Here is a 20,226-nt window from a genome sequence, read left to right on the forward strand (position 1 = left end):
GTAGTGGACTGTGATACAGTACTAACCTTACAGATCGCTTGGATAAGTATGTCTTCTAACCCCCAGCTTAATATGTTGACTCCTGAATCAAACACTTCCATATAGTATATATATATATATATATATATATATATATATATATATATATATATATATATATATATATATATATATATATATATATATATATATATATATATATATATATGCTCGGTATATATTCCGAGCTCGGATAATGTAACCCGCAGAACACCACTGATAAATATTGTTAACTTCCTTCTCAGGTTGATGGTTAAGAGGAGAATCTCTTTTTTACCACTTTCCCATGAAATTTCCATGACAGTCTTTCTATGCTGAATTGTGATCCTTCTCACTATTTCCTGCCGGCTTCGGCTAGAGGGTTTGGTGGGTGGGGGTGTGGGGGCTTTTCTGTTTTTCTATCCCTGTTTTTAAATGGTAGAATGCTTTCGTTAGTAGTAAACTTCCCTATACCAAACAGCCATGAAAGTATCAACAGATGTGTTGCTGTTTCCTTTCCTTTGTACTCCTTTTTCCCATCTTCCCTTCTTCTCTATCCCTCTTACTTCTTTCCCTTCCATACCTCACTCACTCAACTCCTTGTCCCTCACTCACTCTCTTCCTCCTGTCTTCATCTCTCCTTCATTTTCCCCCCAGTCCCGTTCTCCCTTCTCTGTTCCCTCCCCCCCTCCACCCTCTCCTCCATATCCTCTCCTCCGCTTTACGCACCACTCCTTCATCCCCCGCCTCCATCCCTTTTTGCTTCTCCACTCTTCCCCTTCTCCCCAAGTCCCTCTCAATCTTTTCCCCTTCATTCCATCCCTCTCCTCCCTCTTCCTCTCCCTTCCACTCTCCCTCTCCACCCCCTCCACCACAATCAGGCTATATTAACCCCCTCAGTCCTGCTCCACGCACATACTCCACGTCCACCGCCAGCATGAGACCTCTGCTTATTCTCATCCTTACTGCATTCATCTTGGTGAGTTGGACAGTTTAACTGTGACTCTATCTGTCTCTGTCTCTGTCTCTGTCTGTCTGTTTCTCTCTCTCTCTCTCTCTCTCTCTCTCTCTCTCACTCTCTCTCTCTCATACTCTCTCTCTCTCTCTCATACTCTCTCTCTCTCTCTCTCTCTCTCTCTCTCTCTCTCTCTCTCTCTCTCTCTCTCCCTCTCTCTCTCTCTCTCTCTCTAATTGTACCGAAGGGGTCTATGTTGAGTTTCGTATTTTGCCACTTTTTAATATTCACTCTAATTGGATTTTGAAGTGTTTGGTAGCTGTATGAGTGAAGATAAATAGATATATAAGCAATTCTGTGCACAAGTTAACGTTAGGAATGTTTATGGCTATCCTTCCTCATCTCTCCTGTGATGTGTGGGCGTCATAGCAATGAATTTTGAGGTGTGTGGAAGAGGTCTATATGCTTAACTATTCATCGTCCTGGTTTTTGTTGTTGTTGTTGCTGTCCAAAGGTAAAAGATTTGATGGAAACTTTTACTGTCTACAGTGTAAAGGCCTGAACTGCTCACCCATAGGACGGATTTCTCGGACACACCTTCCCTTGCACGACCCGAAATGATCTCTCTTGACAGGAATAAAACTGACGGAGAGTAAAAGAACCTGAGAGATCTCTTGTCAGAACTATACCATGTACCATATCTCCAAAAAAACATTTGTGCGATAGGACAGTCGTTTGGTACACTCCCTCTGACGTTGCACGCATCGGTGTCTGCTGACCTGGCTCGATTCCATGGACGTGAAATGATGTGAGAGGACAAAACTGACAGTAATAGGTTTTGACCAATGGCACTAAGCTGACCCGAACTGACCTCACTGGGCATGATGGAACCATAAGTGACAGTAATGATCCTGACTGGATGTAACTTCACCAAATGTACGTAGCTGACACTGAATGGCCCTGGAAAGTCCTGACCTAACGTGTCATAAATAAATCTGAACTGCTATTTATTGCTCTGACTAAACTGGGCTGGACGTAAATGGTCTGCATGAACTATAAGTGATATAAATGAACCAAATTGGATTTCAGTGGAAGTAATTGGACCTGAATGGCTCTCAGCTAACCTGCGCTGATCTGACCTGACTGGATTCGTAAATGAATGTGAACTGACCCTAATGGATAAGAATTGACACTGACCTGAATAGACGTGGTTGGCTCTGACCGGGCCGGAACATAAGCCTAATAAAGTAACCCAGTAGCAGTGACCGTAATCCCACCCACATCTAAATAAGAACTCGGTGAACAGCAAGCCAACATTGTGCCTTTCCCGTACTCCATCCATGCACAAGTCAAACATTCTCTTTTGAGGGATGGGGAGGGGTTTGAGGGACGTATCTATAACCGGGCAGCTTCACCGTCTGGTCATATCGGTGCCACAACGTGAAGGCGTCCCTCTCCACCACCACCAAAAAGAATGAAAACAGAAGTATCTTATGTGACTTGATGGTCTGACAGACGCACTTGTTTATTGCCTGACATGGGAACCCCCGAAATCCCTTCGTACCAACCCGAATGAGACAATATTAGCCTGGGATTATGCTGCACCTGGACAATATTCTCACTTGGAATCCCCCTTGCCCAACCTGTACTCTGTCCCGCTCAGTAACTCCATCTATTTCATCAACACCTGTTACTGTACTTTACTGGCTCTTAACATGCCCCCCTTCCCATATATATATATATATATATATATATATATATATATATATATATATATATATATATATATATATATATATATATATATATATATATATATATATATATATATATATATACATAAGGAGCCTCTTTGGTACAGTGGTAGAGTGCGCGTTTCGTACACAGGTGAGCCAGGGTTCGCGCCCCGCCAGAGTAATAAAGTTTGGGAGTGTTCACCCGGCAACGTACTGCATTGGTGGACACAAGGGGTTCTGTGGTTGAACCAGTGTCGCTTACTATAAAAGTATGCTTGCATCCAGTCGGCTTGCGCGGGCCCATTACACTTGGTTCACAGACTATACATACATCCAAAACCACTCCAACATTGCAATTACACGTACAAGCACTTCTTACCCTACATACATTCTCTACCAGAGAGCCTAAGCCACTTGGTAGAGATACATTGGCTGTATCGTCCCCACTTCGGTCGGGATAGGCCGGTCCTGAAATAGATACTGAAACGGCTGATTAAATATATATATATATATATATATATATATATATATATATATATAATATAATATAGAGAGAGAGAGAGAGAGAGAGAGAGAGAGAGAGAGAGAGAGTGAGAGTGAGATAGAGAGAGAGAGAGATCATCTCATCTCATCAGCCGTTTGAGTGTCCACTGCAGACCGTCCGATCCCAACCGAAGTTAGGAAGATACAGCCAATGTATCCCTACCAAGTGGCTTAGGCTGTCTAGTAGAGATTGTATGTAGGGTGAGAAGTGCTTGTAAGTGTAATTGTTGTGTTGCAATAGCTTTGGTTGTGTCTATAGCCTGTGAACCAAGTGTAATCAACCCGCGCAAGCCGACTGGGTGCAAGCATACTTTATAGCATGCGACACAGGTTTAACAACAGCACCCTTTGTGTCCGCCAATGCATTAAGAGGCCAGAATATCGCTCCCAAAGATTTTGACCCTGGCGGGGCGCGAACCCTCGTTCTTCAGTGTACGAAAACACACACTTTACCACTGTATCACAGAGGCCCCATTTATCTATCCATCTATATTTCTATCTATCTATATTTCTGTCTATCTATTTATCTATCTATCTATGTATGTATCTATCTATCTATAAATGGTCAATAATACGGGCCAAGGTGTTATTCGCTCCTCCCCCCCCCCCTCCGCCACATACGTGCCTGGATCTCAAGGTGACAGGCACACCACTAAGGGGTTGTGGTGGGGGTGTTGGGTGGGGGTGTTGGGAATGTTGTGGTGGGGTAGGGGGTGTTTAGTGGGGGTGTTGGGGGTATTGATGTAGGGTGGGGGTGTTTGAAGGGGGTGTTGGGTGGGGGTGTTGGGAGTGTTCTGGTGGTGTAGGGGGTGTTTAGTGGGGGTGTTGGGGGTATTGAGGTAGGGTGGGGATGTTTGGAGGGGGTGTTGGGTGTGTTGTGGTGAGGTGGAGGTGTTTGGTGGGGGTTGGGGTGGGGGTGGGGGTATTTCTGTGTTGTGGTCTGATAGCTGGGAAAACCAAAGCAGCGCAGGACGAACGGCTGCCTGTAGAGATCATACGAGTACATTACACTCATCATAACATCATAAAGTGGGTGCCAGGCTGTATACATACATACATAGATACACATGCATATACACGTACAACCATACATACATGCATATACACGTACGACCATCCATCCATACATACACATATGCATACATACATACATACATACACATAAAATGTGTGTGTGTGTGTGTGTGTGTGTGTGTGTGTGTGTGTGTGTGTGTGTGTGTGTGTGTGTGTGTGTGTGTGTGTGTTTGTGTTTGTGTGTGTGTGTGTGTGTGTGTGTGTGTGTGTGTGTGTGTGTGTGTGTGTGTGTGTGTGTGTGTGTGTGTGAGGATACCCTGTGAAAATAGGAGTGGAGGTTTAATGATTTGTCTATAGTGAAGGTTTATCCTGATTTTATCTGCAACAACAACAACAACAACAACAAGATAATTTCACATTGCTTCCATAAACCTGGCATGTTTCGGCGCAGGTAAAATCCCCGCCAAACCTTATTGTTACATCTCATCACCACTGCCCTCCCCCTCCACCCCAAGCCTCTAGCACAACTCAACACGGTATTCAAAGGGTTGCTATATAAAGGAAAGAGTTGAACAGGAACATAAGTTGTGTTTCGTGGGTAAAATTAATTCGTGTAATCTTGTTAACATGTCAAATTTTAAACGAAGTCAAAGCTGCCATTATGGTTTGCTAAATGAAGGATAATTACGTGGTTCAAATTACAGCCAGCTTTTTGTGTGTATTAGTTTTATGGTAAAGGTGGAGGCGAGCGACGAGAGGGGTGAAGGGTTGAATCTCACTCTCACTTCTCTCTTGCCTCCTACTCCCTCTCTCCCTTCCCCTTCATCGCCTTTCGCCCTCTCTCCCTCCTTCCTCATCCCCTCCCGCCCTCTCTCCCTCCCCCTTCCATCTCTCTCTCTCTCTCTCTCTCTCTCTCTCTCTCTCTCTCTGTTTTCTTGGTTTTTGGTAGGTGAGGACGCCCACTGTCCTTCCTCCATGTTTATCCTTGTCCTTAACTAGTGGAATAAATTTGTTAGTTACAACCTTCCCTATACCAAACAGCCACGACAGGACCAACAGATCTGTTGCTGTTTGCTTTCCTTTGTACTCTTTTGTACCTTTGTATTCAGCTGATTTGGAGCTCAATTTAAGCGACTGCACACCGAGTAACAAATCAAATGTTTTCTGGTAACCACACAACCCAATGGACGCCTGGTGGTCTAGTAAGTTAAGGCGCTCCAGCCAAGTGTGACCCAGAAGAGTTTACATCCGAGGAATGGTTAGGGCTTATTGCTCATATAATGCCGCTCAGGGTCTAGTAACTGGTCACCCTCGTATTTATTGTTGGGACCAAGTAGCTTAGGCATTTTGCTTATGGGGTAATATAGGACTGTATGACACACAGACGGAGATTTTCCCTCTTGGTGTTGGTTTTTTCATTCTTCTTACTGACGCTTTTAGTGTCGGATGGTTTAATTCAGCTTATAATAGACTTTTCTCCCTCGAAAAGGGGTCAGATGCAGCCTACATGAACACCTTCAGGTCTTCACCAATAAGGGTCCGTCTTAAGTTGAATGAAGGCGCTCCAATCGGATTGAGCCAGTCAAGGTTTATATCCAAGGCGTGGTTGGGGTTTATTGCTCACGTCATGCCACTCAAAGATGAGTGAGGCTGGTCACTCTCATCTTAAATGTCATGATCAACTGCCTAGCTCCGGGCTCCTACGCTCCTCATGGGGCAACATAGGACTGGATGATGGATAGATGGAGCAAAAATATCATTAAAAGTACGTCATTCGACTGAATTTGGACATTAGTAGTAGTAGTAGTAGTACAGTCGTAGTAGTGGTGGTGGTAATATAGTAGTTGTTGTTGGTGTTGGCAGTCGTGGTGGTAGTGGTGGTGGTTGTGTTGTATTTCTTTTTATTTATATATTCATTTATTTACTTCTCGTTATTATTCTCCTATCTGTTCACTGTTCAAACAACGGCATTAATGTTCCCTCTCTCCTTGCAGGGTATGGCCGAGGCGGGTCGTCCCTCACCCATCTACGGCCCCCCGTAAGTCAGTCAGTCGTCAGCAGGAACAAACACCTTACCACAGCTTAAATGTCCTTCAGTAGTATCTATAAACATTCTTGAGCCTAAGTTGTGTATGAGATTGCTTTAAAAAATACTTGTCTTCAGTCATATAGCTATAGTCTGTCTGTTTTCATACGACAAATATCTATCACCCTTTTTCGGCTCAACAAAGCCACTGTAAGAACATCCATTAATTTTCCATAAGCTTTCCAACGATGTGCGTGGATCCGCTGTAGTTTTGATAACTTCCGAGATAACTACCTTTTGAGGCTGAGTTTGGCGCATGTTGGCTTTCGTCAGAAGTATATCTATCTATATATAGCCAGACGCCATAATCCCATAAGGGGTGGCCATTTGTCTTTTAGTTGTTTTACGGGGAGGGGCACTAACCCTCCGCGAACTCACTTGTTGATTTTTGAAAATTTCACTGAAATAATGCTTGTTTTTGTTTTTGTTTTCTCTTTCTTTCTTATTTTTCACATAAGCTTTCCAATGATGTGCGTAGGTCCACTGTAGCTTTAATAGCATCCGAAATAATCCAATTTTGATGTTTCGTGTTGAACTTCCTTTTTTTTTTTTTTTTTTGGAGGGGGGGGGGAGAGGCGATGGCGAATAGTCAGAATTACCGCTTAAATAACGAGTATTACTTTTCATAAGCTTTTCAGTGATGTACATATATTCTCTGTCGTTTTCATAGTGTTAGACATAGCATCTTTTGGGTGATGTGAGTGGTATAGCCGACACCTACCCTCTTTATTATTGTTTTCGCTCTCTTCGCTCGCTCCGGCAAGATAATCTCCCAAGTTTCACACATAAGGCTGCAGATCTAACAATGCAAGATTTCAACCTTTTCATCTCGCTTGAATATTGATGGTTAAGTAGGAAGAGTCTGATTTTGATGCATTTTCGGAATGTCAAAGAACTGCTGACCGGAACACATTAATGCACGATGTATTAGTGTGAGTCGAGGGCTTTTTGTGGGATGTCACTGCTCTGTCTGTATATATGTCTGGTTGTCTGTTTATCTATGTATGTATGTACGTACCTTATGTATGTATGTGTGTATCTACGAGTACGTACGTATGTATGTATGTCTCTACGAGTATGTATGTATATATCTACGAGTATGTATGTACGTATGTATATACGTAGCCCCTCTCTCTGTCTCTCTCATCCAATCCTCTTTTTTTTCCCAATCACAGGGGTAGGTGTCCAGGGCTAGGCTACAATGTCGCCTAAATTAATGCTAGTGCCAATCATCCCTGAGCTAAGGATATTAAAATATGCAATTACTTAATGCTGTAAGGAGTGTTCTAATGTTTGGTGTACTTTCTAAATGGTTTGTGGAGAATATTTACAAGCGTTTGTGGAGCCAGGATTCCGTGGGCTTGAATGGTGTGTGGATGGGAGTGTTGTTATTGGGCCCACATTGGTTATTATGTAATTTTATCGATTTTCGTTCTCCCTGCCTCTCTAAACCCTACCTCACCCAGCTCAGGGGTGGGAAAGGTCACGATGATGATGATGATGATGATGATGATGATGATGATGATGATGACGATGATGATGATGATGATGAGGAAGATATTCTCTGCAAGCCAATTTCTGAATGCTACTGGGAGATTGCTTCTATTCGTTTCCTCTCTTCAGGTATCCTCGGTGCCCCCACCCTGACTCCTTTGGACGCGTGTGCATCCATTACTACGACCAGTGCCACAGCGACCGTGAGTGTTCCTACAAACTGCCCGGGTCCCGATGCTGTCTGGTGGCTGGGTGTGGCAAGGAGTGCATAAATGTTTATTAAAGTGGGGTATGATGACCCGCCAGCGAGAAAGTGTCCATGTTATCGAAACTATTCATGCCATAGATATGGGGCCATTATATTTAGAAGCACTTATGCACTCCCTGTCTAAGCTGCGTGTGAACTGTGGATTCCTTGGTGAAATTCTGAAGTAGAAAAAAAAAAAAAAAAAAAGGAGGGCTTTTAATCTCATGGGTGGGGCCAAACTCCCTTTGAGGAGGATTTTTACCTCATCTGTTAAATTCTGTGTTTTGTTTCAAGGAGATGGGAAAAAATAAAGTTCCTTAAACAAAATAAGGTTTTATTGTCTTCTTTGTCCCCCCCCAAAAAAAAAAATAATAATAATAATAATATCGATTTTGGCTGAAAGTACAAATATGCAACTGAAAAACAATTACTGATGAAATCTGATAAAGATTAATCTTAAGACAACCACATGAAAGGCACATTTTTCTTATTCATGAAAAATATACTCGTTTTTAGGTTGCAGGTGAGGCCCTTTGAAATCTGTCAGGTAACAGCAAACCCTAAAATGGACAAGAGACAAGCCTGTGCTTTACGTTTATTGAAAAAAAGGGTATAACCTTCCTCGGGAAATTCATCCAGACATGGTCAATACACTTGATGTGGACTTTCCTTATTATTCCACCATAAAGAAGTGGGCTGCTAATTTCAGGCAGGGCAGGGAGAGTACCGAATATGACCCACGCCCAAAATCATTGAGGGAGGCGGTGGCTGAATCGGTAGAGAGGCGGCCTGCAGTCCTAATGGATCCAAGTTCGAATCCCGGCTGGAGCAGGGAACAGTTTAAGGATTTGAATGATAAAAAGCAGACTATTCTGATCTACCAGATGACCCGCCGCCATGTCATAAATGTAACCCCGCTAATACCAGTACACAAGTCCTGTATGAGACAGCCCTAGCATGTATTCAATATGGATGGTGGGTGTTAGAGCCGAAGTGGTGACATATGGAAATGTCGGAGGGCTACTGGGCCCCATGGAGGACTATTGGGAGTTGGGAATAGGTACTGAAGCCTTTGCCCAGGGTCGGGCACGAAAAAAAAAAAAAACTACAGACGATCAAGTGGAAACCGTTCACCTCATGGTCTTGAATGACAGCCGTTTGTCTGTGCAGCAAGTAGCTGACACCATAGGCATCAGTGCCGGCTCAGTGCACACAGTTTTGACTAACATCTTAGGTATGAACAAGCAGTCTGCACGATGGCTGCCCAGAATGTTGACACCGGACCAGAAACTGACCAGTTTGGAAACTCAAAAGACACTTTGATCTCGCTTCCATGCAGCCAGTTTCTTGTGGAGATCCGTGGCCCAGGATGAGGCATGGGTTCACCACTTTGAACCTGAATACAAGAATGAAAGCAAGCAATGAAAACACCACGATTCTTCACCTTTCCCAAAATTTAAGCGATCGGACCTGTCAGAAAGGTGATGGCCTCAGTGTTTTGGGACCCTGAGGCTATTCACACAACGGACTACTTTCAAATGCGTCAAACCATTAACGAGGCCTATTATGCATCAGAAACAGTCAAGGAGAAATGGAGAGAAAAACTGCGAGTGGGCGTGATGTTGCTTCAGGACAATGCACCTGTCCACATGGCACAAATGGCATTGGCTAAAGCACTCAACTCTGACTCTGAATTGTTGCATCACGCTCCTTACCCACCCAGCATGGCTCCATCTGACTTCTACCTGTTTCCCAAAATGAAATCTCACCTGCGTGGTCACCATTCTTGGAATGACGATGAAGTCATCTATGTTGTTGAGGCATATTTGGAAGCTCAAGATTCGACCTTCTTCCGTGACGGGATAGCAATGCTTGAACGTCAGTGAATAAGTATTTGGAAACTAGAGGAGACTACAGTACGTTGAAAAATAATACAAGAACGGTCTTTCTCCTACTGTAGGACATTTTTGGAGTGAGGCAGAGAACTTTTTGAAGGACTCAATTAGCAATATGAGACAGACTAGAAGAGAGTATGAGAAGGAAGTATGCCCTTTGTCGTTTGGGGAGGAATGAGGAACATGGAAGGCAGAACACACTGCTGGCAGAAGATTGTCAGCGAAGAGTGAAGAGAGAAACCTGTTTTGTACACAGGAAAAATCATCCAATATATTACTCAGAATCCTATAATTTCATCCGATTTCATCTTTGCTTGACCCTTAACCCTTCCGCCGAGTTTGGTTCTAATCGTATGAAAACTTTTCTTCTTGACCTTACACTGTGAACTTGACCTTTGACGTATTCTTTAAAACCCCTGCTGATTCTCAACCATTGCACGTAGTTTGGACCAATCTGAATTAAACCTTTCCAAGTTAAAGGGTCAAACAATTGAACGTGACCTATGACCTTGACCTTTGACTAATTGATCTTAAAATGGTGGAACTTCATCCTTGTCTGAGCTTTAACATTTCCACCCTGTGTGGCCTTAATGAGGTCAGACTTACGGGCTGACATTTCGTGTGACCTTGACGTAAAACCTAGTATCTTTAACAACAATAGGTCAGCCCATGGAAAGCGTCTAGCTTGGGTCAAGTGGTCGACTGCAGTAATCCTCTATTTGTATGGTCTTTCATCGACATTCTCTTTCTCTCTCTCTCTCTCTCTCTCTCTCTCTCTCTCTAACACATCCCATGCTTCTGCACATGCGAACATAAAAAGTGAGGGGCAGGAGTAAGGTGAGGAAGTATACAGGGTGAGAGGGTGATTTAGGAAGGGTGTTTGGTATTTTGTCTCACTGGGATGTTGTCAGACCAGGCACGATAAACACAAAAACAAGCTCAACCAGCCAACTCACCTTCAGTCTGACCTCTGAAGAAAATTTTATATCTGATTCTACACATCAAATCTTTCTTATTTTACTTTATGCTTTACATTACTCCGTTTATTTTGATGATCCTTATTTTTTATATTTATTTTTGAGACCTCTCGTTGCCAGGGAGTACCTGGATATTATTTTCAACCCGCTCAGTACCAAGCTTCATCCCTAATCTGAGACGTAATATATCTGACGGTGTTTTGCTTCTTGTATCTTGTTCAGTATATATATATATATATATATATATATATATATATATATATATATATATATATATATATATATATATATATATATATATATATATATATATATATATATATATATATATATATTTATATATATATATATATATATATATATATATATATATATATATATATATATATATATATATATATATATATATATATATATATATATATATATATATATATATATATATATATATATATATAGGGTGATGAGAGAAGTAAAAACACGAATATTGGAGAGGGGGACGGCGTTGGTCACGAGTGGAGATGGATGGAATATCTCAAATTTGTTGTATGCTGATCATGCATTACTACTTGCAAATACCGGAGAAGAACTTGGTAGGCTAGTGCAGAGATTTGTAAATGTCTGTGAGCGTCGTTCCTTGAGAGTAAATGTAGAAAAGAGTAAAGTGATGGTTACTGAGAGAGAAGATGACTCCGAGTGCGATGTTACAGTGAATGGAGAGAGACTGGAACTGGTGAGAGAGTTCAAATACCTGGGTATAACTATAGAAAAGAGAGGAAAATGTGCAAAAGAAGTGGAAAGTAGAGTGACACAAGGCAGAATAGTCGCTGGTGCAATGAAGGCCTTGATAAGAAACAGAGGCTTGAGTGTTGCAGTTGCACAGGGCTTACATGAATGGGATATGAGACCATGGTGTGACAGGAAAATGAAAAGTCAAGAGTAGGAGCAGTGAAGATGGCACTACATAAGAATGTATGTGGAGTACACAGGGTGGGTGGGATACGAAATAATGTGATTCGTGAAAGATGTAGAGTGAGGAAGTCTGTGGAACCAGAATCGAGGAGAGTGTAATGATATGGTTTGGTCATGTGGAGAGAATGGATAACAATAGAGTGGTGAAAAGGAATCTCGGAGCGAATATGAAGGAGGGAGGAGGCGAGGTAGGCCAACGAGAAGGTGGAGGGATATGGTGGACGAGTGCGTGAGGAAGAGAGGTTTGGAAATCGGTGAGGCTTGGGAACTGAGAAGAAATTGAGCTGCCTGGATGAATGTCGTGAAGAGAAGTGCATGATCAGGGATTTGGCACCCCTTTTTAACGTGGCAGCGTCCGGATTGACTGTATCGGATACGTTTATGTGAAGCTACAACACGTGGTGAATGTTTTTGACGTATCCGATAGAGCCAGGATTCCTGGGACTTGCACGATGAGTGAATGGAAGCGTGGCCCATTGGGCTGGGCAAATTTGTCTGGACATTGCTACTCCTCACCCTGCCTCAGGATGGGCAAGGAGGTCCGGATGATGATGATGATGATGATGATGATGATGATGATGGTCTTTATATCCTCTAGCATGTTATATATACAAACTCTGTCCATGTTACAATATATATAAATAACTTACAAGGAAATATCAAGGTTCAGCACGCAAAATCAGTGCCTAAAGAAATATTTACTGCGAAGTTTCCTGTTTCAGTGAGACCGACCAAATGTCCGCAAGTTACTGCGTCACCTTTCGCCTGGTGTTCGACTGCTGTGCTTTCTAATGTATGTTTATTCTCACACAAATTCCTTGTTACTTAGCGACTTAGAATTTCAAATGTTTTTTTTCTATCGGTAGTTTCTCCTACGTTAATGTATGTAATAATTAAAATAATGGTAACATGGCAGGTGGGAGAATTTTGGTATAGACTAACTCAGGTACTGCACATGACAACACAAAGCAAAATTCTGAAATAATTGTCTGTATATTAATTCCCATCTCCGAGATTGTTCATTTTCTCTCGTTAATGAAAGTAAGCTTGTGATGCATTCCTGTGCTTAGCATCTTACAAATCAGGTAACAACACAGTACCATAGTCTGTACTTTATGATTTCAGTGTACTGTATTGTATGCATCCGATGCACACTGACGCCAATTTTGACTACTCCTTCCTGCCGCACAGACGTATGCTGGCGATGCTTGGTAGCCACGCAGGACCTGGCTAGTGTAAAAGTTGTCACTGATACCAAGGTGCAGCCTTAAAACAGATCTATAAATCCCACAGGAACTAATTTAGACCTGCCAACTCTTCTCTGCCACAGTTCTTCCTACCTCTACATCCCTTCTAGCTGTTCCTTTCTTATTGGTCGATCCCTTTACAACACCATTTTCTGTTCTAACCCCTTCAATACGATATCATATTTTCTTGTTATTGTCTCGCTGCTTTCAAACATTTTCATTCACCTCGAGAAAGACCTTTAGTATTCAAGCGATTAGTAAAGAATACATCTAACTCTTCCGGTTAAAAAAAAAAAAAATCACTCCTAAACAGAATTAAATCGGGTGACGATCTTTTAAAAATCAAAATACAAATGTCAACCTGGGTAGAGTCACTGGTGATCCCTACTGACTCATTGCACTTGGATCGGGGGCTGAGTTTAACCTCTTCAGTTCGGTGACGTACCGGGTATTTATTTTTTCTTCCTATTTCCACACAGTATTATTCACATTGAAATATATATATATATTTTTTTCATGGATCTGGAGAAAGCATATGACAGGGTGGATAGACAAGGATTGTGGAAAGTATTAAGAATATCTGGAGTAGATGGAAAGTTGTCGAATGCTGTGAAGAGTATGTATGATGGTGCTAAGGCTGCAGTGCGTGTGGATGTTGAACTAAGTGAATTTTTCTCTTTGGAGGTTGGCTTGAAACAGGGATGTGTCATGTCTCCATGTTTGTTCAATCTGTACATGGATGGGGTAATAAAAGAGGTACAAGGCAGGGTATTGGATGTTGGAGTGGCCCTGGTGAGAGAGGATAGTGTTTGGAAACTCCCTGTACTGTTGTTTGCAGATGATACTGTGTTGTTGAGTGAAGACGAAGGGGAGCTGCAAGGCTTGGTGGATGAGTTTGAGAGAGTGTGTAAGAAACGGAATCTAAAGGTGAATGTAGGGAAGAGTAAAATGATGGTCTTTGAGAGAGGTGAAGTCAGTGAATGTACAGCGAGGTTGGATGGTGAGGAATTGGAAAATGTGAGTACGTTTAAGTACTTGGGTAGTGTGATGAGTAAGGATGGAGGTTTGGAGGGTGAAGTGCTTGAAAGGGTACAGCAGGGAAGAAAGGTTGCTGGTTCTTTGAAAGCAGTGATAAGAAACAGGGAAGTGAGCATGGAAGTGAAAAAGTTACTACATGACAGTATTGTGATACCAACTCTAACGTATGGAAGTGAAGCTTGGACGTTGTTGGAAGGACACAAGTCAAGAGTGAGAGCAGTGGAAATGAGTTATTTAAGAGGAGCCTGTGGAGTCACATGGAGAGACAGGCTGACGAATGAGGATATAAAGGAGCGTTGTGGTGTGGATGTAGATGTGATAGGAAGTGTTATGAGGAACACACTGAGGTGGTTTGGCCATGTGGAGAGGATGGAGGGTGAAAGACTGACGAAGAGAGTGTATGTGAGTGAGGTGGAGGGGGGAAGAGGGAGGGGGAGGCCGAGGATGAGTTGGAGGGATGGGGTGGAGAGGTATATGAGAGAGGGGGGTGTGAGTTGGGAGCAGGGCAGTGAAATGGCGGTGGACAGGACGACGTGGAGGCGATTTGTTTGTGGCCACCCCAAATATGTTTGAGGCGTCTGGCAATAGATAGATAGATAGACTAAAGAGGTTAAACTTTCGATAAAACCTTCACTATCATGGTGATCCTCTAATCTCAGTAAAATCGTCTGGAGATAACAGGCATATATAAACTACACTAATGAGTCATCGTAGTCTATCTATCTATCTATTCTACAGCATGCATGGTTGTAAAGGAAGCAGTTTTAAAATACAGATCTTCAGACTCTAATGTATATGCTACGTTTATTGATTTTAAGAAGGACTTTGACGAAGTCAACTATTATAACTTTTTTGTCAACTTTTGGATGCTGGTATCCCTCATTTCTATTTTAATGTGTTATTCTATCTGTACAGAAATCAAATGGTTGTAACTAGGCATAAGGATGCAGGATCTGAATCTTGGAAAATTATGAATGAAGTTCGTCAGAGTGGAGTCTGAGCACCATTGCGCTCTAATGTGTATGTTGATAAGCTCACTGAAAATGTGTCAAATTCTAAGATAGGATGTGCAATTGGTAATAAGATGAGTAATATAATTGATTACGCAGTCGATATAGTCATTCTAGCTCCTTCTGCAACAGGCTACAATTGCCATTGGTTATATTAGAAAGAAACCAAGGAGAGAGATACTGAGGTTAATACCACCAAGTCGCTATGCATGTATTTTAATGGTGAATATGACAGGTCCCTGGAACGATGTATGACTGTATGACCAAAAACTGGTTATTGTTAAACAATGTACGTACCATTATTTGGTTTTATTCTGGACAATCATCTTAACTGTAAGGATTTAATTTGGTGCTGCTGGAATAAATTTTATAACAATCTAACTGTATATTAAGAACATTTCTGGTGTTGATTTTAGAGTTTTTAGACAATTGTTTGAAAGTTACCTAGTATAAATGGGTCAAAATTATTGTTTTGTAATACAAAGTGTCACATTCCCGTCAAACAGTTTGTAGTTGGATATCAAAAAGACAGTAAAGAAAATATGGAAATTAAAGTACTGGGAGAGCAACTATAAAGCATGTTGAATGGCAGATCTAATGACATTTAACCGTATAATTAATTGCCATAAGATACGGTCTGCTATAAAGTTCTTAAGAAACCTTGTGCATTTTTGAAATGAAATTTGCTGAACGCGTATGATGAATTTTTTCTAGTAAAAGGTAAGGAATATTAACATTATATGATGCTGAGTGTTCAAGTGATAATAATTTTGATGCTTATAAATCTAGAATTATTATTATTTTTTCAACACCATGAAGTTACTATGATGTAGTATTAGGGAAATTAGGAACAGCATATACTTTCTTTTATATATGTGTAAGATATATATATGTGTTTTATATTGAACATGTGATATTGCCCATAGAAGTTTCTTTCCTTTCCTGGTGGCCGATTTGATAAATCTGCTAACATTGCATTCTCCCTCTCTACACCCCCTCCCTCCTTCCCTCTCCCCAGATAGCTTCAGAAGATTATCAAACGGGTTGTGAAGCATTTAAAACAATGGACTTTACAACATACTATTAATCGATGTAGATTTGTATTATTCAGTATTACATATTATCTATCTATCTATCTAGCTATAGCCCGACGCCCTAATCCTGCAAAAGGTGGCCACAGACAAAACGCCTCCAAGTCGCTCTGTCACCCACCATTTGACTACCCTCCCCCCAACTCACCCCTTCCTCCCTCATATACCTCTCAACTCCATTCCTCCACCTCATCCTCGGTCTACCTCTCCCTCTCCCTCTCCCTCCCTCCACCTCACCTACATACACCCTCTTAGTCAGTCTTTCATTCTCCATTCTCTCCACATGTCCAAACCACCTAAGTGTATTTCTCCTAATCTTCTCAACCACATCCACATCCACCCCACAACGTTCCTTCACTTCTTCATTCGTCAACCTGTCCCTCCATGTCACTCCACATGCTCCTCTCAAGTAACTCATTTCCACTGCTCTCACGCTTGACTTGTTTCCCTCTTGCAAGGTCCACGCCTCGCTTCCATACGTCAGAGTAGGGATCACAATACTATCATGCAGTGACTTCTTAACTTCCATACTCACCTCCCAATTTCTAATCACTGCTTTCAGTGAACCAACAACCTTCCTTCCCTGCTGTACCCTTTCACGCACTTCATCCCCTAAAGTTCCATCCTTACTCATCACTCTACCCAAGTACTTGAATGCACTCACATTCTCCATATCCTCACCATCCAACCTCACTGCACACTCTGTGACTTCATTCCTCTCAAAACCATAACTTTACTCTTGTTTACATTAACTTTCAGATTCCTCTTCCTACACATTGTCCCAAATTCATTCACCAAACTTTGCAACTCCCATTCATCTTCACTCAACAATACTGTATCATCAGCAAACAGCAACACCGGAATCTTCCAAATCTCACTCTCATTCATTAGAGCCACCCCCACATCCACTGCCCTACCTTACACCTCCTTTACAACCCCATCCATGTATATATTAAACAGCCATGGAGACATCACACAATCCTGTTTCAGTCCCACATTGAGATCAAAGAACTCACTCAGCTTGCCATCCACTCGCACCGTAGCCCTAGCTCCCTCGTACATACTCTTCACAGCACTCAACAATTTTCCCTCCACTATATTCTTAATACCTTCCACATACCTTGCTTATCTATTCTGTCATAAGCTTTCTCCAAGTCCATGAAGGCAGCATACACTTTCCCTTCTCTAGATACTTCTCCACAAAACATCTTCGAACAAATATCTGATCTACACATCCTTTTCTCTTCCTAAATCCCCCTTGTTCTGCTCCAACTAGTTCCTCTGCCATATGCCTAACCCTATCAATGAGTATTCTACCATATATTTTTCCAGTCACACTAAGAAGGCAAATACCCTGTGGTTACCACATACTTCTCTCTCCCCTTTTCCTTTGTATAAAGGAACAATTATACCTGATTTCCAGTCCTCTGGAACCCTTCCCTCTTTCCAAGCCAATCTACACAACTTCCATATCCATTCCACAACAATCTCACCCCCATACCTCAGCATTTCACCACACATTGCGCAATTCCTGGAGCCTTTCCCATCTTTATCTTCTTCATTGCTTCCACTACTTCCGCCCTACTGATCTCTTCCTCCCTCCTCTCATCTCTTCTTCTCCCAGCCATTCCCCAACCACTTATACTCACACTGCTCTCACTCTCTACATTCAACAAATCCTCAAAGTGCTCCTTCCATCTCCTCAATTTCTCTCTCCTCTCCACCAACAATCTATTATTCCCATCTTTCACTCCCCTACTATTTCCCCTTTCACACTGCCTTACTTTCTTTACCTCCTTCCAAAACAATTTCTTACTCTCCCTCCAATTCACACTCAGATTCATCCCAAAATCTTCATCCACTTTCTTCTTACCTTCCTTCACCTGTCTCTTCACCTCCCTTCTCCTGCTCACATATACATCTCTCGTCTCTCTCTCATCTTCTCTCCTACCTCTACTCGCTAGCCATTCACTATATGCCTTCTTCTTTTGTTCCACAGGTCATTTCACCTCATCATTCCACCATGCTGTCCCTTGCACACTCCTGCATCTCCTTCTCACTCCACAAACCACCTCACGCGCTGCGCCTATCTCTTCCGTGAATATCTTACATACGTCTTCCACCCCTTCCATCTGAGCATTTAGAGGAAAAGAGGAGGAAGTGGCTAAAGTGGTTACAGGATAGGGGTTCAGTTAAAATAAGAACTGTGTATATCGAGAGCAAGAAGCACGTAAAAAGACTAGTGAAGAGGAAAAAGAAGGAGGTAAATGATGATCTGGGAAGAAAAATGAATGGAAACTACTCTGAAAATAGGAAGTTATTATGGGAAGAGGTGCGGAAATGTAGAAGTGAAAGCGGAAAGAAATGTGATGGTGTTAAGGATGCAGGTGGTAGGTTACTAACCCATGGAGTTGAAGTAAGGACCAGATGGAAGCAATATTTTGAAAGCCTGAAGAATGGGAATAGACAGAGCCGAGCGGGTGTAAACATGATTGGTTTTGGGGGTGTGGAGAGAAGGAATGTAGTGCCCAGAGACTTGACACTCGCACAGGTGAAGAGTGCTGTGAAACGACTGAAAAATGGGAAACCAGCTGGGGTTTATGAGGTGTATGCAGAGATGCTTAAGTGTAGTGAAAGAGTGGAATGAAGTGTTTGTTGGAGATATGTAAGAAAGCATGGATGAGTGAAACTGTGCCTGCAGAGTGGAAAAAGGCTGTGCTTGTACCCCTGTACAAAAATAAAGGTGAGCGAAGTGAGTGCAAGAAATATCGTGGCATTAGTTTAATGAGTTTGGTATGGAAGGTATATGGAACAACTATGATAGAAAATGTAAGAGAGATATCAGAAGTCCTAATGAATGATGAACAGGATGGCTTTAGGAGTGGCAGAGGATGTGTGGATCAAGTAATTGCATTGAGACAGATAGCAGAGAAGGCTTGTGAGAAGGACCGTAAGGTGTTTATGGCATTCATGGATTTGGAAAAAGCATACGACAAAGTAGACAAAGAGGGATTGTGGAAAGTTTTGCGCATGAATGGTGTAGATGGTAAGCTGCTAGGTGCTGTCAAGAGTTTTTATGATGGTAGCGAAGCATGTGTAAAGTGGGCATCTAAGTGAAAGGCTCGTGATCGGTGTCGGGATGCGACAAGGTTGTGTGATGTCCCCATGGTTGTTCAATATATATTTAGTGTGTGTATATATATATATATATATATATATATATATATATATATATATATATATATATATATATATATATATATATATATATATATATATATATATATATATATATATATATATATATATATATATTTATACAGCATATAACTACACTGTATCTATCAATCTTTCTATCTATCTATCTATCTATATGGATGGGATGATAAGAGAAGCAAAAACACGAGTAATGGAGAGAGGGATGGCGTTGGTAATCAATTGTGATAGATGGTATATCTAAAATTTGTTGTATGCAGATGATGCACTACTGCTTGCAAGTACTGGACAAGAACTTGGTAGGCTAGTGCAGAGTTTTGCTGATGTCTGTGAGCGTCGTGCCTTGAGGGTAAATGTAGAGAAGAGCAAAGTGATGGTTATTGAGAGAGAAGGTGACTCCCAGTGTGATGTCACAGTGAATGGTGAGAGACTGGAATTGGTGAGAGAGTTCAAATACCTGTGTCCAGCGATAGAAATGAGAGGAAAATGTGCAAAAGAAGTTGAAAGTAGATTGACACAAGGAAGAAAAGTAGCTGGTGCAATGATGGCCTTGATAAGATACAGAGGCTTGAGTGTTCCAGCTACACGAGGCTTACATGAGGGTGTGTTATTGTCAACTTTAACATATGGATGTGAGACTATGGTGTGGCATGAAAATGAAAAGTCAAGAGTTAAAGCAATGTAGAT

The 20,226-nt window shown here is 41.8% G+C and overlaps 1 protein-coding gene across 1 annotated transcript; it reads left to right on the forward strand.

Moving 5' to 3' along the window:
* Positions 1-943: 943 nt before the first annotated feature.
* LOC145408491 (uncharacterized) lies at positions 944-9,416 on the forward strand. Its single transcript, XM_080279225.1, has 4 exons — positions 944-997; positions 6,261-6,304; positions 7,976-8,120; positions 9,264-9,416. Exons 1-4 carry the CDS (start codon positions 956-958, stop codon positions 9,414-9,416), a joined length of 384 nt encoding a protein of 127 aa, XP_080135351.1. The 5' UTR covers positions 944-955.
* The last annotated feature ends 10,810 nt before the right edge of the window (positions 9,417-20,226 follow it).

The sequence above is a fragment of the Coenobita brevimanus genome, chromosome 77 (genome assembly GCF_032717465.1).
Source record: "Coenobita brevimanus isolate Jiangsu-jjx chromosome 77, ASM3271746v2, whole genome shotgun sequence".
Lineage (NCBI taxonomy): Eukaryota > Metazoa > Arthropoda > Malacostraca > Decapoda > Coenobitidae > Coenobita > Coenobita brevimanus.

Coding starts and splice junctions, on each gene's coding strand:
- LOC145408491 (XM_080279225.1), top strand. CDS start 956: ATGAGACCTCTGCTTATTCTCATCCTTACTGCATTCATCTTG. Junction 998..6,260: donor TCCTTACTGCATTCATCTTG/GTGAGTTGGACA, acceptor CTCTCCTTGCAG/GGTATGGCCGAGGCGGGTCG. Junction 6,305..7,975: donor TCACCCATCTACGGCCCCCC/GTAAGTCAGTCA, acceptor TCCTCTCTTCAG/GTATCCTCGGTGCCCCCACC.